Source organism: Lissotriton vulgaris, chromosome 2_1 (assembly GCF_964263255.1).
Source record: "Lissotriton vulgaris chromosome 2_1, aLisVul1.2, whole genome shotgun sequence".
NCBI lineage: Eukaryota > Metazoa > Chordata > Amphibia > Caudata > Salamandridae > Lissotriton > Lissotriton vulgaris.
The window spans coordinates 1,729,483,694-1,729,508,412 of record NC_141687.1 but is presented as its reverse complement, the minus strand read 5'-3'; the positions used below and the strand labels follow the sequence as shown (position 1 = coordinate 1,729,508,412).

General features: G+C 43.1%; 1 protein-coding gene across 1 annotated transcript in view; it reads right to left on the bottom strand.

Moving 5' to 3' along the window:
* Positions 1-24,719, bottom strand: part of LOC147733202 (mucin-2-like) — a 1,332,790-nt gene that overhangs the window by 989,460 nt on the left and 318,611 nt on the right. Inside the window, exon 6 of the mRNA XM_086957736.1 lies at positions 4,497-4,707. Within this exon, the coding sequence (XP_086813862.1) occupies positions 4,497-4,707 (211 nt within the window). The remainder of the gene's footprint in view (positions 1-4,496; positions 4,708-24,719) is intronic.

Genomic DNA, 24,719 nt, shown 5'->3' with positions numbered 1-24,719 from the left:
ACATGGGATATCTGTGCCGCTGCTCAGAACCTCTTACAATGGAGTTTCATGGAATATCACTCAAGTTTTCTGGATATGCTCTTGGAAGCATCAGATTATGAGGAACATGTCTTTTCCTTCGACCTACTTAATTGGATGGCATCCCTGTTTTCTACTAATGATAGGGATAACCTTTTGGACAAATTTCATTCTTATGTTCACATACTTTGATGGATTTGCCACCTTCTTCCTAATAACGTTTTCCGTGAAAAGACAAAAAGTTTAGACGATATACAATTATTATTCTTATTATTTTTTTGTTTTGTTTTGTTTTTTCAAGCTCCCCTTGAACTCTGTTGAACTTTGAACTCTGTTTTGGTCTTTGAACTTACCAAGGGGAGGGTGTTATGTGGCCATTATGGTAATTATCGACACTGCTAGGTTAGTATGAGCTCTGCTACCATGATGCTGCTTTTGCACATGTTACTACATGACTTTATTTTGTAAGACTCTGTTTGTGTCTTTCACATGAGAACCGTCTGCTTTCTGCATTCTATGCTGGTTCCTGGAGTTTAGTTTGAACATGTTGTGCAAGGTCGATAAACAATGTCCTTTATAATTCTGTTCTGGTCAGTCCCTAGCACCTAGACAAAACATGCTAAACACAGCTGCACTGTTGGAAACCTGCACTTTGAGATTATGGGGATGCATGTTGTTCAAACACACACTTGGAGAGAGACCTTTCCAGGGAGAAGAGCTATGCTGCTCCTATGATGTAAAACTTCCATCTAGGCACTAAGGTATGGGCTCTGCTGATAAGGCCCAGAGATCTTCCTTTATATTCTAAACCTCAACCTTACCAAGGGGAGGGTGGTTAGACCTTATAGTCTTTTTTTCACTGTCTGTATATGATGACATCCCCCTTTATATTCTATGCAATTGTAACAATACTAATTGGTTTGGGCTTATGCATTTTGCTGCTGGTAGTGGCTTGTATTCTGCATTATAGTTAAAATAAAAATTTTGAACTATACAGTGACTATGACAATCCTTATTGTGGACAAGTACAAGTGACTGAGTGAAAGGTTATGTCTTGCTACCGCAATTTCTGAGAGAGTCAGGAGTGTTGTGTTCTGGGATGTCTAATCATTTATAGCTTCGTGATTATGTAGTAGAATGAATGAGACACTATAACTAGTCGGTTTTGGGATTTTGGGTACTAAGGTGGTAGGAAGGTACAACCCCTATACACTGAGGTCCTGTTTTCCTGTGCATAGTTATGTGTATGTGCAGAATCCCTGCAACACCTTGAGCGGTATCACCCCTAGGTCTGGGCGGTAAATTCCGTTCCGCTTGCGGAATTGGCGGAATTTGGGTAATTTCACGTTCCACAGAAAATGCAGAATTTACAAAAATTCTGCGATCTGCAGATTTGCTGAATTTTTTGCTTGTTCGCGCTTTCGAAATGTGTGTTTGCATGATATTTCTCCCCAAGCATGCAAACAGTGTTCACGGACAGGAAAAAAGCATTGCTAACAGGCGGAACAAACAATTCCGCATGTTCTCAGAACTTGTGTGTGCTCGGGGAGAGTTTTTTACCATTTTGCAGAGCTAGGCGTAGCGCGACTACGCAAATTCTGCCCACCCCTAATCACCTCCTGCTGCAGTTGTTCCATGTCCTCCTCCCAAGCTTGGTTTTGTTCCTCCATGTCCACTACTCTCTCACACACAGCATCAACGTCTTTCCTCACCTCTTATTGCCCTACGGTGTTTTGGGCCACCTCTTACCCTTATACAGGTCCTTTTCATGAGGATATATTTAGGATCACCACCTGTACCCTAGACCTTCTCCCGTTACTGCGCCGCACTTGTTCCCTCCTAGACTTTTGGATCTACTACTGATCACCGGGGTTCTTGCCCGTAATCACTTGTGCCTATATGCCTTCTTCAATTTCTGGGTGCTCTTTTGGCCTCCACAGCCCCCCTGTGCTCTTCTCACTCCTCTCTGTGATCGGACGCATTGAGCGCCAGAGTGAGCATTCTCTTCTCTTCTCACAGCACCGTTCTCACACTGTCCCCATGTCTATGCTACTGTGCGGATGGGGTCTGGAAATGTCTCTACCTCCCCAGTCCTCCACAGCTGCCTGCCAGTGCCTCGCTCTGTGTCCTCTTTGTCAGGGCCCCTTTTCTCTCAGGGGTCCGCCTGGAGTTAAAGCTTACGTATTGATCTGAGCCCTTAGACAGCTCTCATCCCATCTTCACGGGCCTCCCAGGCATGGTCTCCGCCCAGCTCCCAATCTGGCCACCTGCTGTCAGGGCTCCACCTCAACCCCTTCGCTCCTCGCTGCTTACTTGCTCTGTTTCAGGCTGGAATCCTCCGCTTCTCGGAGCCCAGAGAGTTGGACCCTGTCCCACCAAAATATTTGTTCTGTTTCTGCCGCTGTCGGAGCACGTAGGCCGACCACCGTCAGTGGAGCTCATCTCAAGCCTCTTCAAGGGAAGGGCTTATCAGAGAGACAAGAATTAGCAACAACATAACTAAACTACGTGAGATACCCTCTGTCACCATTCTGAGAAAGGTTACTGGCCTTCTTCCAAGACCAAGTGTTTCCCCAAAGATAGGGCACATTCAAGACATTGGAGCTTCTTCAACGTAGTAGACATCTAGGGCCTTATTTATGAAGGTCTTGCGCCGCCGGTGCGTCACTTTTAAAATGGGAAAAAGTGACGTACCAGTGGCGCAAGGCCTTCATAAAGTAGGCCCCTAGTATTTAAAACCAAATCTAAGCTGTAGTGAGTCACATAATGTCATCCAGTTCCTGCCCCAAATTTCCTTAAAATGCCTTTGCAGGCAAACTGTGAAAAGATACATCTCTTTCCTCCCTGGTCAATCCTCAGGTGTACAGAGGAGCGCACTGAGTCTGTAAATGCTCTTGACAACATGTCTCATATGACCTTTAGTAGGGCCCACTTCCACATGTGTATAATGGGATGCTAGTACGCGAGAAAAAGAAAAATGCTTTCCACCCACAGAACAGATTTCTTTAGGGTGGTCGCACACAAATTCCTCTCTCTCCAGTCATTAGATTCCACCAGCACTAACCCAGTACCTCCTCTACCCATCTCAGAATTTCTCTATCCTTAAAAAGGTGTGTTTGACTTTTTGTCTCCACCCAGATGTCAACCTGTAACAGCTCCAACACATTTTGTATAATCAGCATGTCTCCAGGGAGGGCCTTTTCCACAATCTCAAGCAGAACTCCTATCACTCTTATGTGGGTGCAGCTTAGTTAATTATGAAGAAACGCCACTTTTTTATTCTCACTAAGATTTCCACTGCACTGATCCAAAATAAGGAATTTCTCACAGTTCTGTCTCAGTCTACCCTTATTGCATTTTCATTGTTCTCAATTTTCTGTCCATCTTCCCTTCCTTTTTTACCTAAAAAGCATTCTTCCAGTCAGGCCTTCAATTTTTTCCTCAATGCTCCTCACAACAGTTTCAAACGACCTAATTGTATCCCCCAGTTCACAGTGCAGGACTTTCATGGAGTTAATCTAGGGACACTGATTGATCATGATTACAGAGCTGTCGTGAGTCTCTTCAAAAATACCCTTTCACCTTTTTTAGGTCAAACATGTCATGGTGTAGAGAAGTCCTCCTTTCCCTTTTTTTCTGCGCAGTCAAATCAAAGTGAGGTGACAGTAAAGAAAATGATAACATTTCCCAATTAGGCACCACATTTTCTAATGCATCATAATGGGAGGGGATTAGCTAAATAGTTCCTAAATTACTTTTAAGACTTGTTATGCTTTAATCAATTCATCTAGGCCCATCATGTTTTACTATACACTATTTGCAACTGATTGTCATGAAATCAGGGAACACATGAAATTCCACTCCCTTCTAAGTCTCCTACACCGATGTGCATTACATTTCAACATTTAACAGTGTTAAATTTCTCATGGGGAGCTCCCATCAGTAATTTTGAAATTTTCACACAGGTTTTAAAGTTGGCTCTGCCCACACTGTTCAAAATCTTAGTCCGCCTCGGTCTAGTTGCCACCGTGCAGCAGACCTTACTGCAAACAGCGAAAATGAACCTTTTCCCTTCGTTTCTGTTGTTAAAACAGCTGTTATTCTGGTGTTGTAGGTCTTCACACGCATAGGCCTCAGTACCACTGTATCTGCTGCACTGTTGATAGCTAGATCTCTTTCACCCACCCCGCAATCTCACTAAATTACAAACCCAATCAAACCAATATTTACAGTGTGAAAGCAGTGGTTGCAGAAGAATTTGGACAGCTCTGTTGAAGTTCTTGCTACCAATAACAGAGAATATAACTCTTGCAACATAACAGTCACAGTATAAATGGTTATCTATTCTCAGCCTCCTCACAGCATTCTTCCTTACTACAACAAAGATGCATCTGAATTCTCGTGCAGTTTTAGTTACAGATACTGTTGTTCAGACCTTATAATAGAAACAATGAAATATGTCACATAGCAGTACTCACAGCAGGCGTCTGGTGTTCTCCAGTTGTTAGGTTTCCCACCCGTTTGGGCGCACTGTTTGGAGTATTCAGTAATGGTACTACACATGCAGAGCATATTTTGAGGCTCCTCGCAGTTAACCGAGTCCTTAATGCAGGCCTCTACATATGGGGAGGACTCAAGGTGTTCTAAACAGACTTCTAATGTTGCCACTGTAGACATACAGAAATAGTCCTGTAGAGAAACAAAATAAATATATCAGCGCCTGCATAGTCTATTGCAGAGTTTCAACTGAAACACTTTAAAATAAATGTTGCACAACCACAGTATTTCATGTAATACATGCTCGCCTTACGGTTTTCAGACTGGTTCTGAAATTAGTAGCAATTATGTTTATTAAAATGAACCTGTCAGAAATGGGGTGATAAATGTGGGAGGGGTGAACATCTACCAACTTTCAAAACACAGGCTGGTTAGAGCAAAAAGAGGTTTTTGAAGAATCTCTGTTTAATTTCTGTTAATGGAACAAACAGCAGGAAGTTTATCTGAGAATTAATTGCAGGTTAAGTTCAAGTGGTACCAGCAATTTTAATTCAAGAAAATGGCACAATGAAACTTCACATCCAATTTTAAAAAGGGAATTTTTTACATGATCAAAAATACAAAAGGATTAAAATTATTAAGAGAACTAGTTATGATTCTTTTTAAACTATAAAATAAAAATCTCTAAAAAAACACAAAGCTCCTGAAAAGGCGAAGCACTAGAATAGTGCGCGCCGCCCTTATGGCGGTCAAGCCCGTCCACGGGAGAAGGGAGGAGGGGGGAAGTACCCCCCTCCCACTCCCCCATTTGCCTACAGTGGGCGGCTACGGCGGGTTGAACCGGGAGCACTTTAGTGCTTCCAATTCACACGGGCGCACAACAGCAGGGACAGACCAGTTGAGACTGGCCAGTTGCCCCCCTAATAAAAGGGGGTGTGGGGAGCGGAAGTTCCTCTTGTTCCTACGCTCCCCACGGATGCAGCACCCGGGCCCCCAGCGGCCCGTCATTTCTTTTCTTTTTGTTCCCTCTGCAGGTCTGCGGTTTCGACAAGCAACTGGTGCTTCCAGCGCGGGAGTAGCGGAGGAGCTTGGTCTCGGGGAGGAGCAGGCAGCGGCAAAAGGAGGAGGATTCCAGCCGGAGGCCTCCCGGCATGGTGGGCAGCCTTTTTGGCAACTTCGGAGCAGCGTTCGGCACGGCCACCCGCCGCGGCTCAACGTGTGGCCATATGGAAGGCTGCATTTTGCACAGTGGTGTTGAAACATTTGGTAAACTTCCCCGGGCATGCTGTGCAAGTGTGAGCGATTTGGCGTGTGAGCGATTTGTTGCCGCAGGTGATCGGAGTGTGGTGCTCGGAATGCCATGGTGGTGGGTTCTGTCCCCATAGGTAGCACAGTTTTTTGCTTTGCGCTGTTCTCTGGTACCGGGTGAGGGGCGAGGGATAGATTCTCCCACAGCGTTTTGAATGGTGAGGCGAAGGATAGATGCCAGTGGAATGTTGGCACAGCGAGGGTTATGGGATTGGTACTAACCATCCGCACCGCGGCGTACCGATCATGCAGAGTTTGCTTTTGAAGAACATTATTTGTGGTGAGAAGGTTAAAGCAGCTGATTGCAGGGCCAGGAAACAGGGTTCGAGTCCTGGCAGCGGCTCAAACACCCTGTGTTTCTGTGTGGGTTGTTTTTGGCTGGCATACCCGCGCAGGAGATAAATTGATGGGATTTGAGTTAAGCAATAAATGGTTCCCGGTTACCCGTTGTGTAAACGATTGAGGGGAATTGTAGTGGTTGCTTTAATTTACTCATGCACATCGCGCGGTGTGTCGCGGGATGTGCACGGATTCAATGTTATGATTTGATTGTACGGCCACGCGTAATGTGGTCGCATGCTGTATTGTTATTTGATTGTACACCCTCGTGCGATGTGCTCGTTTGGTGGTTATCTCCAACGTGTCTTCAGTCATCGTTGGGGTTGGCCACTAGAAGGAAGCATCGCACATCGGGTGGAGTTTAACTTTGAATTTGGAAATAAAAGCCAATTACATCTCTACTACTTTTCCAATGGATTCATTATCACAACATTTTGGCGACGATCGGGAGTAAACTCCACCATACCCACGCAACATTTTCATCACATTTTCAATCATACCTTGCAAGTTTCATTGTGATGTTCGACGTGAAACACGGATCATCAAGGTATGTTGATATTAATTTCATGTGCGAATGACTTTTAAACCAAGCGTCAGGATTGGCTTTCATTTCAAGCTTCAGGATTGGCCATTATTAACTCTTTTTCTTCCATTTTCACGGATTGGCCATTAAAAATCCTACGCTACATCAAAAATTTAAAGATTGGTCAAATCGTCTTTTAACCCATCTTATGACTCAGCGCTGATTCGCCAGTAGATTTAAAAGGCGTTTCATACAATCTGTATGACTATTGGTTAATCCTCAGTCAGCGCATTAGTCAACCACGCACTCGTTTCTTTGGTGTTTAGAAACAATTATTGGTGCGTTATTTCATTTGGAGTTTCCTCATAACAGCGCATTTCTTCAGCGATGCGCACGCTTTCATAACAGCGCATTTCTTCAGAGATAGGCACGCTTTCATAACAGCGCATTTCTTCAGAGATACGCACGCTTTCATAACAGCGCATTTCTTCAGCGATGCGCACGCTTTCATAAAGAAAATTCTCTACAGTTAATATTTATACCACTTTGATACACATACTTTGAATACTTTAAATTACTATTAAAACTTGTTATTTCATCGATGCGCTCATTTTGAAATTTCATTAATTTTTGAATGTTACTTGAAGCACATCTCTTCAGAGATGTGCACGCTTTGAAATCTGGTTGTGATTACTTGAAGCACATCTCTTCAGCAATGTGCACGCTTTGAAATCTGGTTGTGATTACTTGTAGCACATCACTTCAGCGATGTGCACGCTTTAAAATCTCGTTGTGATTACTTGAAACACATCACTCCAGCGATGTGCACGCTTTGAAATCTGTTTTGTGGTTACTTTAAACACATCTCTTCAGCGATGTGCACGCTTTGAAAGTCTTTAGCGATAATTTATAGCACATGATAATAACCCATTTAAGTTTCTTTACAGTGTTCAAAAGGTCTTTTCTCAAATTGAAATATTTTTAACCGTGGCAAATTCACATTTACAGCATATCACTCAACCTCCTCATTTTTTGAGTACACCTGGAAGTCCTGAAATAATTTGGAAAGAGTGGTTTGCTTTATTTGAAAATCACCTTATCGCTATTGATGCTATGGATTTTTCATCTGAACGCAAATTCGCAATTCTTTTTGGTTGTCTAGGTCAAGCAGCTCAACTTATTTTTAAGAGTATTCCTCCAATACCTCCCCCTGCTCAAAGTGGTGATCGCAATTGGAATGTATATCTTGAAGCTGTGGCTCGTATTAAAAAACAATTCGCTGAAGAGCCAAATATTATGTTAGAAAGACATAACTTTTATGCTAGAAAACATAGAGATGGCGAAAAAGTTGAGGAATGCATTTCTGCACTCAGTGTTTTAGCGACAACATGTGAATTTGGTCCCCTTTGCGATAATTATATCAGGGACCAGTTTGTTTTTAACTGTGCTTCACGGAAGATTAAAGAAAGAATTCTTGGTTGCAAAAATCCTTCACTAACAGAAGTAATTGAACTTTCTTTAAGTATTGAACGTTCTTCAATTACCAGTAAAGTCATGGATGATGCATCTAAAAGTGGGATTAATTTAGTTAATTCTTCTGAACCTGGTTTAGACAGTTCTATATGTTCTGTTAATTTTAAAAACAAAAACGCAAAATTTGTACAAAAAAAACAATCTGTTTCTTGCTACAGATGTGGATGAAAAAACCATTTGGGTAATTTTCAAGGTTGTCCTGCATTCAACAGACGTTGTGTCAATTGTAAAAAGAGGGGGCATTTTCAAGGGGTTTGTAGGAATTTAAAGAAAACTCCTTCTGTTAATTATGTTGGATCTGATAACCTTGATGAATGTACTAATTCTTTCAGTAATATCGTTGTCACTTTAGATGACAACAGCCAAGTAAATGAAATAAAAGTTCCTTTATGCTCTGCTATTATTGACAATATTCCTTTACAGGTCATGACGGACTCTGGTTCTCCCTTTACTATTCTGAGAGATTCTACTTTTTATGATTTATGGAAAAGAAAAGTTGAATTATTAAATTCTGATGTAAACCCTAAAGCTTTTGGTGAAAAAGACATTAATATGATTGGATATTTTGAGGGTTTAGTACAGTGTTTAGGAAGAGAAACTATTACCAAAATTTATGTTGCTGAAAAGGGCAAAAACATAATTGGCTGGAAGGATCTTGCCCGTATGGGACTATATTTGGTTCCTGGTGACGTTAATCGAGTTAAGGTTGGGGATTTACCTATGTCAAGAGCAGAATGCTTGTCTGTGGAACAATCTTTTGATACAAAACTGTTAATGGAAGAGTTCAAACCTGTATTCACTGACAAAGTGGGCAGCGTTGAAGGTTTTGCACATAGAATTAGATTGATTCCAGGAGCTCAGCCTGTGGCTCATAAAGTCAGATCCGTTCTGTGTCCGTGCAGAATTAGATAAGTTTTTAAAAGATCTGTGTGATCAAGGGATTATTCAGCCAGTTGATTCTTCACAGTGGGTCGCTCCGATTGTGGTCGCTCGCAAAAAGACTGGCGAGATTAGGCTCTGTGCGGATTTACGCGGCCTAAACAAAAATATTATTGTAGATTGCCACCCTCTGCCAAAGATTCATGAACTTCTTGCCAAACTTGGTGGGGCTAGGTGGTTTTCTCTGATTGACTTGAAGTCGGCTTATCATCAAGTGGCCCTATCAAAAGAGTCTCAGGAGTTAACCACTTTTATTACACCATTTGGTGCGTTTACATTTTCACGCCTTCCTTTTGGTCTAGCCTAGGCTGGAAGCGTCTTTCAGAAGCTTATGGACTCCCTTTTTCATGAAGTCTCTGGGGTACAGGCTTACCTTGATGACATTTTGATTTATGCTAAATCTTTTGAGGAACATAATACAATTTTGAGGCGTGTCCTCACCATTTTGATGTCTAAAAGAATGACTGTCCGTGGTGACAAATGCAAATTTGCGGTGAAGGAACTAGATTACTTGGGACACCATATCCCGGGAAGGGATTAAACTGAAATTCTCTGTAGTTAGAGCTATAGATGATGCCAAACCTCCATCCGATAAAGACTCTCTTAGATCTTTCCTCGGTTTAGCCGAGTATTACGCTAGATTCGTTCCTGCTTATTCTGAGTTGGTGGAACCTTTACGGGGTTTGTTGAGGAAAGGCTGCAGTTTTGTCTGGTCTCCTGAATTAGACAAAGTTTTCAATGATGTAAAAAAACTGATTGTGTCTGCTAAAGTTCTTCACGCTTTTGGAGATGATTGTCTTTCTACCATAACAGTGGATGCTAGCATGTCTGGTTTGGGCGCAGTATTGACTCATAAAGTTGGAGGAAATTAGCAAACAGTGGCTTTTGCTTCGCGTTCACTTAAATCATTTGAGACCAGATATAGCACAATTGAAAGGGAAGCGTTGGCTTGCATGTGGGCAGTCTAAAAATTTAGAACATATATTTGGGGTCGTAAGTTTGAACTTGTTACCGATCATAAACCCCTGGTTTATATTTTTGAAAGAGTCAATTCTTCTTGTATGTCAGCTAGATTGATGAGGTTGGTTAGTAAGCTTCAAGAATTCCATTTTGAGGTTAAACACATTAGTGGTGGAAATGTTTTTAGAGCTGACTGTCTCTCAAGGCTTTCCATGATTAAGGATGATGATGAGGACTTAACTAATGAGGATATCGAATGTGTCACCTTAGTAGACGCTGTTGGCGATTTACCTCCTGTTTTATCTGAGAATGATTGAAAATGTGCACGCGAAAGTGATCCAGTGCTGCAGGAGGTTATTCATTATTCAACCCATAATTGGCCAGAGTCTAGATGTTTGGAGGGGGAGTTGCCTAGGTTTTCCCAGGTTGCTGACGAACTCTCTGTTGAGAACAACATTGTACGTAGAGGAGACAAATTTGTTCCTCCTTTCAAACTACGGTCCTTAATTATAGGGGAAGCTCATAAAGGTCATTTAGGGATTACTAAAACCATTATGAGAATTAAGGAACATTACTGGTGGCCATCTTTGGACATACAGGTCAAAAGATTAATTGATTCTTGTCCTGAGTGTTTGGTTTCTGATAAACACTGGCACACAATGAAAGTTCCTTTATCCCCAACTGAATTTCCTCATGCATCATGGGAGAAGGTTGGTATAGATTTTTCAGGTCCTTATTCTATTCTTGGCCAGGAATGTAAGTCTGTCATTTTATTGGTAGATTACCATTCAAAGTGGATGTATCATGAATTTCTTAAATCACCTGATTCTGACTCTACCATTTCATTTTTAAAAAGGATCTTTGATGTAGAAGGAGCGCCTAAGGTACTTGTCAGTGATAACGGCACACATTTTGTTTCTGATAAGATAAGGAAATTTCTTGGTGACCTGGATATTAAACAGCTTAAAGTTGCTCTATATTCTCCAAGTTCTAATGGTTTGGTGGAGAGAGGAAATAAGGTGATTAAAGAAGGCATACAAACGGCGCTAGCTTGTGGAGCGAATGTAGTTGATTTTATTAGAGATAAAGTATGGCATTACAACACTTCTCCGCACTGCACTACAGGAGTTTCTCCTTTTATGTTGTTAAGGAATAGAGGTTCACATTCTAGTTTGTTCCCTTCCTGCGTTCAAGAATTATCCGCAGATAAGAGTATTGATCCGGACGCTGTTCGGAAAAAAGTAGATGCCAAGCAGATGCTTATGAAAAAGAATTTTGATTCTAAGTCTAAGGTTACTCCTGTGGATATTTCTATGGATGACTGGGTTTTGATCAAGAAACCTATTAAAGGTAAAAAAGGGGAGTCGAAATATTTTCATCCTTTACGGGTTCTCAAGGTTAGTAAGGGTGCTGCTTTTACTCATGGGAAGGGTTGGTGGAACAAACGCCACCTTGTGAAAGTCTCTCATCATCAAGCAAGCATCATTAAGAACATCAGGAAGGAACCTGTGGAGGACCTGGATTGGTGTCATTGGTTGAATAATCCTATTGATAATAGTAGATGTGTTAGTACACTTAACTTCTCTGATGTAAGTTCTAGTAATGTACTTTCTTCACCAGTAATTTCTTCTTATGGAAGAATTATCAGAGCTCCTGGGAAGTTCAACGATTTTGTGAGATATTGACATGTGATGATGTCTCTGATATGTATTTGTTTTTTATCTTGTTTCTTTTCATTGTTATAAGGGGGAAGGTGGTGTAGTGGTTGCTTTAATTTACTCGTGCACATCGCGCGGTGTGTCGCGCGATGTGCACGGATTCAATGTTATGATTTGATTGTACGGCCACGCGTAATGTGGTCGCATGCTGTATTGTTATTTGATTGTACACCCTCGTGCGATGTGCTCGTTTGGTGGTTATCTCGAACGTGTCTTCAGTCATTGTTGGGGTTGGCCACTAGAAGGAAGCATCGCACATCGGGTGGAGTTTAACTTTGAAATTGGAAATAAAAGCCAATTACATCTCTACTACTTTTCCAATGGATTCATTATCATAACAGGAATACGTTCCTTGATTTGTTGTCCCCCCCTGCGCAAGCCGACTCCTGGCCCTACTGGGGGTTGGTTTTTTGGTTAAAAGATGAAGGAGTTTGCATGGGGAAAACATGGTTAATGTGAGAGAGGTGGGGCGCAGCACCCAGGGTGCCTGGCTCTGAGCGACGGGGTTAACGGATCGATCACCGGCGGCAGGTTACCACCGCACCATGTGACACTGGGCAATAGCGCACTTGGTGTAATGTTGTTGTGAAAATCGAGTCCACACGTCGTCCCCGGGAACATTCTCAATCATGCAGTGGGTGTCCCACGTTAAAATGCCACAAATTGCGGCAAATGATTTTCCCAAATGTACAATACAGAATTCCTGCAGCACTCTGAGGGCAGTAAATTGAGACAATTGGGAACTTCAGGGTAGTTGTCCAGGAGTTTCAATGCACAGGATTACAGTCGTAGATCTGTAGGTATTCACAAACATGTTGGGGTGGATTTCTATGCTTGTTGTCTGCGTATCTTGCGTGCACCTACGAAGGGTGTACGTGTAGGAGGAGTGCCATTAAATGCAGAGCTGTTTGCAGGGACGTAAAAGCGGAACTGTAGGGAACTGCTTTCTCACATGTGTGTGAATTCTGTACACATTCTCAAATACATTGACACGCTTAGTTTACACAGAACGTAGATACACATGCGTAGTTGAAATACACGGACTGTGACAGTCCAGAGTTGTGAATTGCGCACGTTCTAGGTAATGGTTGTGGTTTACCTTTGTGGACTAATCCTCTGTACATCGACCCAGTGAGAGACATATCTGCAATGTAACAATCGTTGAGACATTAAATGGCCCAAAAAGAAGCACAAAACAGATTTTTATCATTCATATCTCACTGTCAGAATCCACTCAGGGGACAGGGCCCTGCTTTCCTCAACACCGCCTTCACGGCGCTTTGGCAGTTTTGTCTACAGTCCTCATAAAGCGCCTTTTCGACAAGACACGAATTTAATGTTTACCATTTTTCTGCTTTGTTCAAAATTGCACATTATTCCTTTCCTAAAACAAGTTTGCGCTCTCTGACGTGGCGGACACGTCACCTCGCCGGCCTCAAAGGTGGCTGCAGGAGTAGCTTTTCTCAGCCGCGCTCACGCATCAACATAGCCTCTTTTCTCACTGCACAAATAATCCTTTCGGACACTGACTCTTTCTCGGGACCACGATCGGGGGGTTAATGATACACATTTGGGAGCCTTATCAATGGGGTTTTTTAGTGAAGGATAACATTTCTGCAGCACAGTTTGACCCTAATGTGTTTTTGAGCTATTGTGATTCATGTGCTGATGTTTTGGGGTGTTAGGAAACGTACTGTGTATAGTATGTTTTGCGCACCCTGTCTTGACGCCTCTAGATATGGTTTATGCCTAGGAGGTGGTTTTACCTAGTATAGTTATACTAGTGAGTTCCTTGTTCACTGTGTGATAAATGCTTAAGGTGGTTAGGATTGCGTAGCCTGTACCTACCTGTTACCAGTGGTTACAGGTAGTGTTCTGGAAGTATTATTTGGTGCTACAATTATCCCATGTTCTAAGTGCTATTTCTACAAAGTGCTATTCCTACAAAGTGCTAGTTCTACCGAGGGTTTATTCCTGATAGTGGTCCATGTGGCGCAGTGCGATGCTAGGTGCCCTTAATTGGTAATACGATTTTCATTGTGCCTCACAAATGCAAAGGGTGCTGTGCCTGCACGTTTAAGAATGGAGGACAGCTGGGTTTATCTTGCTTTAATTGCAAGCCACAACTTTGTGGTAGGAATTGCTCATGAAGGACTAGGAACACGATGCGGTGCACGAAGGGTCCAATTAGTTTGCCACAGGGGTCAGCGACGTTTTTCCAGATGGTAGCATGTCAGCCTATTATGGGCACTACATCAAAGACCTTCCAGGCCGGTGTGATGGCACGTCAATCTAATCTAAGTCTCTGATGTCAATCTCGCAAGGCGCCTGCCTCTGTTTGGTCAATTACATTACCACAGTAGGAGGTTTTAAGAGTGAGAGTGGATCGCAATAATTTTTAATCATCCACCAGCCGACAAGCTACGATTCACCATAATATAGGTTATGCCTTTGTCCTTTGAATGTAAAATGCACTTTCTTACCTTTACTTGTGGTGTGGTAGAATTACGTTTTTAGGAGCTTTGTTAATATATAGAACGGTGCAAAAGGTGGACGCAATACATTTTTTCATTAGACCTTCTAGAAGTGCCCTAGGCACGCGTGGGCTGTGACGGGTGTGAATTAGGAGGCTGTCAAGTAGCCAGAGGCATGCAGGTATTGTTGCAGGTACGGATGGGAATTAGGAGTCTGTTGTCACGTAGCATACCCATTTGAGGCAGGTTATGTCACACTATGGCTCTGCATCAGTGTGCACGAGATGTGCCCTTTGACTTTGTGCCATCCTGTTTTATTTGCCTACGGTTCATCACCCCCCCCCCCACTTACCCCTGTTTTGTGCTGTTATGCCCATGGTGTTAGGGGGGTGGCACACAGTTACTCAGCGCCCTTGTGCACGAAGGGGACGTCCTTGTTGCGGGTCACAGTATCTAGGTCTTACAATAACTCTACACGCTGTGCTTTTTCCCTGGATACGCATCTAGGTAAATACACCTGGTGCTCTGATAGGCGCTCTTAATTGATAATATGATTTCCAATGTTCCTCACTTAATGCGAAGGGCGCTATGATGGGCGCTCTCATTGAAAGTCACAAGCAATGTTCCTTATGGAATGGAACCGCGGCTATGCTACTGAGTCAGAATTGGAAATCTGAAGCCAATGTGAAGTTCTTAAAAGCCCAGTTTCGGATCTGCTAGCAAGGGGTAGATAGGTAAAGATAGGCTTAAATGGTCAGATTTGAAAGTCTGATTCCAATGTTCCGTAGGCAAATGTAACTGGTGCGATGCGAGGCGTGCATAATTGTTAAGTCACATGCGACTTTTCTTATGCGATGGGACTGAGGCTATGCTAAGCGGCCGGAAGTGAGCGTGTGATTTCAATGTCAAGTTTGAAAACCCTGGCAGCACACAGCCTGGTCAGCTCGCGCTTATTTCATTGCCAAAACTTTGCCTCACTTTTGGTCACTTGCATTCAATAGCGGTAACTGTAATGTCATTGCATCCTAGACCTTTCACAATTTTTTAAAAGGTGATATAGGAGTTTGTGGGTAAGTAGTATCTATGCACCCATTGCAGTTACACGTATGCATCGAGAGCTGGTTATTTCATGGAATGGCTCTACACCTGTGAGAAACATATGTTTGGGGTTTGGCACACAGTACCTATGCACCTTGCACTCATAGATTGATGATGGCATATGTAGTGGATTGCCACGGTACCTATGCACATGTTGTGCTCGTGCAATCCAGCTTTAAATGCCTGGGGCCACAATACCTATGCACCCTGTGTTGTAAACTTTCGCACTGGATACGTGGGTGGTGGGACACAGTACCAATACAGCCAATTTTAGTTGCGCATTAATTGTCCGCATTTTCAAGCTGTACCTCTGCAACATGGCCTGAGGGTGGGAAAGGCGTAAGGGACAAAACGGGTACAGTCTCACGAGGTAATTGACGGGCCTGGCGGGCAAACTGCATCTCTTAGCCAAAAGGCTAGGGGCACTAATCATGTGTGCTTTACGTTCCTTTAATGTATGGTGGACCCATGAAGGTGAAACCTGCTACGTGGCAAAGAGGCAAGCATCTCCATCTTTCAGTTCAAAAGCCATGGCAGTGTGCTATCCAAGACACCGGTTTGGATTCGACTGACTTGCGGGAGCCCACTGGTGTGGTTTCATATGCCTGACAAAGACTCTTTACCCTGTGACTCAGGGAGCAGTCTTTGCATCAGTACACTGTTACATAGTATCAGGTACAGTAATGTAGATTTTTAAGCTGGGCCAATACCTGGGCGGATGTTCTAATTTTCAGGTTTGCCTGCGGTTTCGAGGTAGGGGCCAATACCTGGGCGGATGTTCTAATTTTCAGGTTTGCCTGCGGTTTCACGAGGTAGGTTGCTTAATTTTAAGGAACCAGAAGAGCGTTTCAAGGATAGGGCAGCAAGTTTATAAGATAAGACCTTCTTGGTGGGCTGAGGGGGAGGACAGATAGTCGGGCAACTATGCTGTCCTGTGGCGATATGGTCATGATTGGTAAGCATAGCCTTCGGTCCTTAGCGGTCAAACATGTAATTCCAGGGGCAGTGACAGCCGGTAGGTAGGCTAATGAGGTGCGGGGGCCAGGGGAGTCTTTCTTCCCAGTAGGCCTGGGGCCACCCCCGCACACGCATGCGCATCAGGGCGCAAGTATGCAGAGCTTCTGCAGCCCCCGTTATGGAGTTTAAAGCACTGGGCACAGGGGGGGCCCGGTGGAAAATATCTGTCTGAAAAGCTGTACCCCCTGCGCAAGCCATGCAGAGTTTCCGCAGCCCCCGTTATGGAGTTTAAGGCACAGGGCGTAGGGGGGGCCCGGTGGAAAAAGATCTGTCCGATAAGCTGTACCCCCTGTGCAAGCCGACTCCGGCATAGTAATTTCTCGTAGTTTGCGGGGATCCGGAGGCTGCCAGTCATTGACCTTGCCGTCGGATCTAGAGGGGACATGCAGAGAGTGTATATATGCATTGCTAGATTTACAGTAGGAGTGTCATGTGTATTAGAGTTGAGGTTAGCCATGTGACATCATCTACCTTACAATGTATCTGGCCTTTCTGCGTAATTGTAAACAATGTTAATAAATAATGTTTTTTAATTTTGTAATAAATACGGTCGGGGGGGTTACTCCCCCCAACTCCAAAAAATTCCCAAATCGGTGTAGTCTCAATACTTGACTTGAAAGAGGGAGGGAGACTTCATCCGGGCAAGGGATGGCCGTAGGTAAAACAAGTAAAAAGAGGGGACTTGGGGGAGTACCAGGCTATATGAAAAGGCGAAGCCCTAGAATAGTGCGCGCCGCCCTTATGGCGGTCGAGCTCGTCCATGGGAGAAGGGAGGAGGGGGAAGTACCCCCCCTCCCCCATTTGCCTACAGTCGGCGGCTACAGCGGGGTGAACCGGAAGCACTTTAGTGCTTCCGGTTCACATTGGCGCACAACAGCAGGGACAGACCAGTTGAGACTGGCCAGTTGCCCCCCTGTTAAAAGGGGGTGTGGGGAGCAAAACGTCCTCTTGTTCCTCCGCTCCCCACGGATGCAGCAACCGGGCCCCCAGCGGCCTGTAATTTCTTTTCACCACCCACCCTCCCCTAAGGCAGGTAATTGAAACGGGTTGGTCAGGGAGGTATATTGACGTTTCTCTAAAGAAGTTTTATTACAGATGTCTAGGGTGATAGCATTAGTGTAAGATTGATGATTAGGTACCTGCTAATGATGTCTGTCAGTAACCGGTTCACTATGTTCTCTTACAGTTTATTGCAGGTATCTCAGGAGACGGAAGTAATATAAATGTGATATGTTTACTTTGTTCTTTTACTTCATTACAGGTATCACAGGAGTTATTCAATATCAATGCGATGTTTTGGTGAATTGATAATAAAAGTGTCAATATGTGTGAACTTATCAAGAAAGGAATCATTTAGGACGAACTTATCCAATTGAAGTGTGTAATGTTGAATAAAAGTCAGTACATGTTATTTGAGATCAGTTAAAAAATTTCGCATTTAGTTTTGTGTCTCCGGTCAGGCGGTAAGGTCATGATTGGTAAGCATAGTCATCGGTCCTTAGCGGTCAAACATGTAAGTCCAGGGGCAGTGACAGCCGGTAGGTAGGCTGTTGGGGTGCGGGGGCCGGGGGAGTCTTTCTTCCCAGTGGGCCTGGGGCCACCCCCGCACGCGCTTGCGCATCAGGGCACAAGTATGCAGAGTTTCTGCAACCCCCGTTATGGAGTTTAAAGCGCTGGGCACAGGGGGGCCCTTTGGAAAATATCTGTCCGATAAGCTGTACCCCCTGCGCTAGACACGCAGAGTTTCTGCATCCCCCGTTATGGAGTTTAAGGCACAGGGCGTAGGGGGGGGCCGGTGGAAAAAGATCTGTCCGATAAGCTGTACCCCCTGCGCAAGCCGACTCTGGTATAGCAATTTCTCGTAGTTTGCGGGGATCCGGAGGCTGCCAGTCATTGACCTTGCCGTAGGCTCTAGAGGTGACATGCAGAAAGTGTATATATGCATTGTTAGATTTACAGTAGGAGTGTCATGTGTATTAGAGTTGAGGTTAGCCATGTGACATCATCGGCCTAACAATGTATCTGGCCATTCTGCGTAATTGTAAACAATGGTAATAAATAATGTTTTTTAATTTTGAAATAAATACGGCCGGGGGGGTTACTCCCCCCTACTCCCAAAAATTCCCAAATCGGTGTAGTCTCAATACTTGACTTGAAAGAGGGAGGGAGACTTCATCCGGGCAAGGGATGGCCGTAGGTAAAACAAGTAAAAAGAGGGGACTTGGGGGAGTACCAGGCCATATTTCAATAGTTCAGTTCACTTTTGAACGAGATATATGTGCAGTGGTCAGATTTGCAAAGCTGGTCAAAGTTTTAACTTCAGACAAATTATATTTTTTGGAGCTCCAAGCCTTTAGCGAAGGCAAGAAGCTGCAGTGAGTGGAAGTCCCTCAAAGTTGCAAACATAGTCATCGAGTTGAAACCCTTAGTTTTAGATCAAAAACTCCGAGCTGACCAGCTAGATGTCATAACCTCGGAGGTCCCTTCTACACTTTTCTGTATCACTTCAGTCCAGATTTTACCTTCGGACTCAGTCACTGTTCTCAAAACACACTTTTGGCGCAAGGCTGGAAAGTAGAGCCATGCAGAGTGTAAAAGGTGTGACTTCTTAGATTGGATAGGAAGACGGCCAAGTAGGTAAAACCAAAGATGGTTTATTAAAGTCCAGGAACAGCAACCCCATCCAGCATCAACTCCTGCAACTGCCAAATGGCTTGTTGCTTACATTCTACCCCACATGACATTCCATGTTCCATTACTAACACTGAGATAGTTCCTGTTCTAATACAAGAACACTACACAGAGCTCAACGAGGCTAGGTTCATTTGCCACGAGGCTAAGTAGAAGCCATTTTCTTTGCAACATAAATCTCATTGTGAAGTGAACCTGGTTCACCAATGGTTTACCCTCCTTGAGAAAGCTTCAACACCCTGTGTAGTCTTTTGAACATGGAAACAATTATTTAGTCTAACTATTCTCTAAATGCTGAAAAAGTTAATTCTGTTCACTGCTGCAGTTCCTGAGTCCTCAGGGCAGACTTTTAGGCACTTGGTCTTGTCCTTAGTTGTAAGCTGGGTCTTCTAAGATTCAGAAGCATTGCTTTTTTTGCCGCTTTAAGAGGAAATAGGAGGCCAACTACTTGATCCTTGGAAAGCAATCTCTGGTGCTAGAAGGAATCTGCAGTACTTGAATGTTCTTTTTCAAGTTGTGAGATAAAGTATTCTTTCTTCACGATTGTTTCTTTTCAGGTCTATAAATGTCAGATAAGGTGGTGGTGAAGGTCTATAATCATCCTGTAAACTTGGAAAAATATCTTCCCACCTCCGTTTTCAGCACTTCCTTTCTCAATTTACTGCAAACCTTCTCGGATTGTTCCTCCACAATAACCCTAGCTTTTCTTCTAGTTGCAACAGCTGTGTCTCTTCCTCTAGCGAGTCTCTTATAGAGATGACTTGTCCTCCATTCTGTTATTGCCAGAAATGGCTTTCCGCCCTGCTCAGGGCACAGGCAGAAGAACTAGGGTGGCTCAGGATATCAATGGTTACAGTTCCTGGCAACTCCATTCCGCATTTCCACATCAAATAAAGACCTGTGGAAATTTCCCTTTGTTCTGTGAGATTGTCTGCCCCCTCCCAGGTGACTAATCCTTGCCAAGACGCCCTGTTGGAGTATAACTCATTATATTCTAGCAGGAGGGGTATAAACAAGTCAGCCAAGAATGCATATTCAGTCTTTGGAGCTGGACTGAGATCTAAACCAGTTTTATGCCAGTTTTCTCTGCGGCAACACCAAGTTTACACTTACTAAGTTACTTTTCAACTAATGGTTAAAACTCTACCTTCGTCATTCACAGCAATTTAGCAACTACTTGATGATTGCCCCCATGCCTAGATATGAAAACGTGATTTTATTTATAGATAGGCCTTTTCCAGCTAAAGCCAACTTTACCTGCTCTGTGAAAATACAGTCCTCAAATGATATGTTACTTTCATGCCACAAGAACAATTTCTTTGCCAAACTACAAAGGCTTTTCTGGAAAGTCAAAAAAAAATCCAATTAGATAAAACCTGTCATGTAGTGCAGTTTCAGGGACAAAGCACATTGGCTGTGTCACTAAATATCATGTGAAGTGCTACTACTAGAAAAAAAGGATACATAAAAGGGGAAAAAGTCCAGTATGACCACTCAAAAAGGCATATTTCCCATGATTTTCCTTCCAAGTTCTGAGCCGAGTGTGGCTAATCAATGCCTAGCTGAGCTTCACTGCTCAGGCTATAGGAGAGGAAAGATTTGGTGCATTTGCAATAGCACTTGTTTGTTCTGTGCCCTTCTGGGCCTATCATTACACCTCTGTCAAGATCTACCTTAGCCAAATAGCCTGTTTATGGGGAAACAGCTCCTCATCTGCAGGCAATGCATTTGAAAGGACTGACCATAGGTCACTCATAGATGAATCCAAATATGTGAACAATACCACCACAGCCATTGAGTTTATGTAGGCCCATTTTGCCCTCCATGTCAGATTTCTGTCCCCACTGAAGGGAATCTTCTGACCGGAGGGCAACTAACAAGCAAAGACAACTGACAGCGGACAGTTTACTCCACCAGACTAGTGGAAGTCAATGTATAGGTTCATGCGCGAATTCAATAACTTATGTAGGTCTCACTTCCTGTCTGGAGACTGTATATTCCTGATTTCTCTATGGCCACTCTCTTTGTCCTTCCAGCTCACTCAGGTGTGGGGAAACCATACACCCCAGTGCCACACCTTCCAGACCTGATTCTGACCCAGGGTGTAAGACTCTGGGATCACTTGCCATCACCAAACCCACACAAAGATCTTTGAAATTCCCCTAATAGAGCAATGCCTGACATTCCTTTGCCTGAGCCTACTCTTGTGTCTCTAAGCCACGGGCTGAGGAAATGTCCTGGGGTGTTGTAGTGGTTTCAGCCTTAATCGGCAGACATCCTTATTCCATCTCAGGGGTGACATGTTGAGGCAGAACACTTGTTAGCAGTCCAGGACATTCAGTGTTTACTCAGTCCCCAAATCAAAGGTGGCACTCTCTGTCTGAGACAAGCAGGGTGTGCCTGGTCCAGGGCTTCAGCTATCTGTCTATATCTGAATGCACACAGTGCATGATGGACACACTGGCCTCACCAGTGCTAGTCTTGTGGTTCCCTTTTGTCTGAAAAGGTAACGTCTGTCTCTCTGGTCTTCCCACAGTATGAGGATCCCTTCTACTACTCTCTATTTTTCTTTGTGGTCCCTTCATCCTAACAGGAGAGTGCATACAGCCAGAGATCCGCAGAGGGAACTGCAAAGCTTTCACATATTGGTTCCCCTACAGCTAACAAGGATCAAATATCCAGTTAATGAGAATCAAACAGCTATCTTCCGTTAGGCAGCTACCCCTTTCTAAATTAAGAAGGCGATGCCCATATTGGGCATTTCTTACCATGAAGATCTCTCCCCGCAGATACTGTTCTGGGAAGTTGATGGTGACAGTCAAATCACTTGCCCTTCCTCTGGCTTCTTACCCCTTGGCTCCCACCTTCTTGTTTCCATGAGGGGGAATGGAATTCTCACTCTATCCAAAATATAGGTTCTCATTTCAGCCTATATGCTGGCCTACTGGTGTGATCCACATTTTGTATGACTTATTTAGGTCCGTTCTTTGACACCCTGATATCAAGCCACATGTCAACCTCCTTTGAAGCTCACTAAGAGCAGGAATATTTGAATCTGTCACATGCTACCTTGGAATCTGCACTCTCATGAATAAGATATCAGACCTATTTTAATCATGTACTTTTCTGCCATTCACCCAATCTTTCATTGATCTCAATGACGCATCCACAAAATCTCCCAAAGGCTACTGAACTTCCTTTGTGGCATATCTACATTTTCGGCAATAGTTTTGAGTAGTGAGACCAAAGATGCAAAGATCCAAAGCATATTAGCCTTCAAATCATCTCCGGATTTCTTTGTCTTGCTTGTGCATTCTTAAGGCAATCTCATGTGCGACAAACCACTTATCGATATCACCCCAACCACATAGCAATAACTTTAGGAAGAGTATGGCATGCTCGGCCTCTCTTAGGGGTATTAGTGTTGCTGCTATCACCCATGCTGGATTCTGATGCCCACCTGGTTCCCAATATTCTGCTAACTGTTATCATGCCATTGTGTGGCCTCCAAAACTATTTTTCCATGGTTTAGTGCATGGGTTGTTTTAAATGTGTAAAAGGGACCCCCTGTGACTAGTAGAAGTTCCTAGGGCAGGGCAACAATATTTCAAATATTAAAAATTCCTAGGCAAGTAGAATCCTGCAGGATGGCAGGTACAACAACACAAAAGATAGTAACAGAAACTACAGTGCACTAAGCTAATAATGATAAAATGTGTAAGAAAATATTATTCATTTATTATGGTTTAAAAATATATTTAAAAGAAACAGATAAAAAACAATCTTGTTGTCAAACATTTAAATGATCACAATACATCCCAAATAATGTGGGACATAAAATAATACAGAACAATATTTAAGAATCAAATATACATTCAGTGATAAAATACAATACAGAAAATTGAAACAACAAACTGGGTAAGATGTTGATATCTACGCGCGTTTCGGCGTATGACACGCATTCTTCTGGAGAACCACTTGAAGACTCTAATAAGAAAACATGATCAAATGACTAAACATAATATATCACATACTATAGTACACTGAGACTGTTACATGACAAATTGTGGTGCATAATACAGATTACTGGAGGCTAGCTGGTGCTAAGAAAAAGGGTACAGTGTGACGAAACAAGGAAACTTTAAACACACCCAAGTAGAAATAGCTGGAAATGGTATGAAACAATGACCAAACCAACCAGAGTTGTGCATATAGAGATTGTGACAGAGCACAATTAAAAGACCCAGATTGTGCACTTGCTAATAATGGACCTGCTGGCTGGTATCTTAAGCAGCTATTTTATCTTACCTAAAATTGATTAACACTGACAACGCTGAGTTGCACGACAGAGGTGTGTCTCAAAAGCAGCAGAAAGCTATGTAAACAGGAAGAAGGATAAAAATATATATGTATATATAAGTGCATATATTAGAGAAGGTAAAAGTGACTTAGACCAATAGCTAAGCCGTATGGACAAGCATATCTTATAATTACCAAATGCGGTCTGCAAAATTGTGAAGCCAATGATATATGGCAACATCTGATGGAGAAAGACCGGATCCAAATGACCGTTCTGGATAAATATAAACAGTACTTTGATTTGAGATCACAGACTGGTATCTAGACCAAAATTAAAGAAGTGAAGTCAGCCAAGAGAAAATGAAGATGACTACCTGGTGATATGTAGTTCAGAAATCGGTCAAAGATAAAGCTTATATTGTAGTGAGAAAAATCACAACTTTAAAATAAGGGACTGGTCCTTGTAGTTACAGGTGGCCAAAGAAATAAGACCTGCATAACCACGTGTCATTCATGAATGAAGCTGGCATTAGAAGGACTCTCCTTGACTAAACCCCTCGACAAGGTTCCCAACATGATTACTTTAAATAAGTAGATGATGAAAACAGCATGGGAATAATCCGTACATTTAATTGAAAGACAGATCGCCACAGGCACCAACTTTTGATGTGCTGAAACGAAAGGCCCAACATCCATTGCATAAATATAAAAATCAAGGGTGATACAAGAAGGCCTGCTTAAAACCAAGGTCTTAGCCCGAGGATACCCACTTCACTTTGAACAACACAATCCGCCATATTGTGACTTCCAACTGGCATATTCTTAATAGCAATTTGGAGGATAATGACAAAATGCCGAAACCTATGTTTGCACATAGAAGAAATAGGAACATCAAGGACTATATCACTCGCTCCAGGTTCAGAGAAGGTTCTCCTTTCATCCAAAAAATGATGGACAGTAATTCTCCTATAACTGGCACATATAAATGTAACACCTGCTTGGCCTGCGGAATGGCGATAGTTGGTACCAGAAGCACTTACCAAGGGTTTACCATCCGTCCAGTTAAGTTTTCAAACTGTGATATCTCCATCTGATGTTGCCATATATCATTGGCTTCACAATTTTGCGGACCGCATTTGGTAATTATAAGACTTGCTTGTCCGTACGACTTAGCTATTGGTCTAAGTCAATTTCACCTTCTCTAATATATGCACTTATATATACATATATATTTTTATCCTTCTTCCTGTTTACATAGCTTTCTGCTGCTTTTGAGACACACCTCTGTCGTGCAACTCAGCGTTG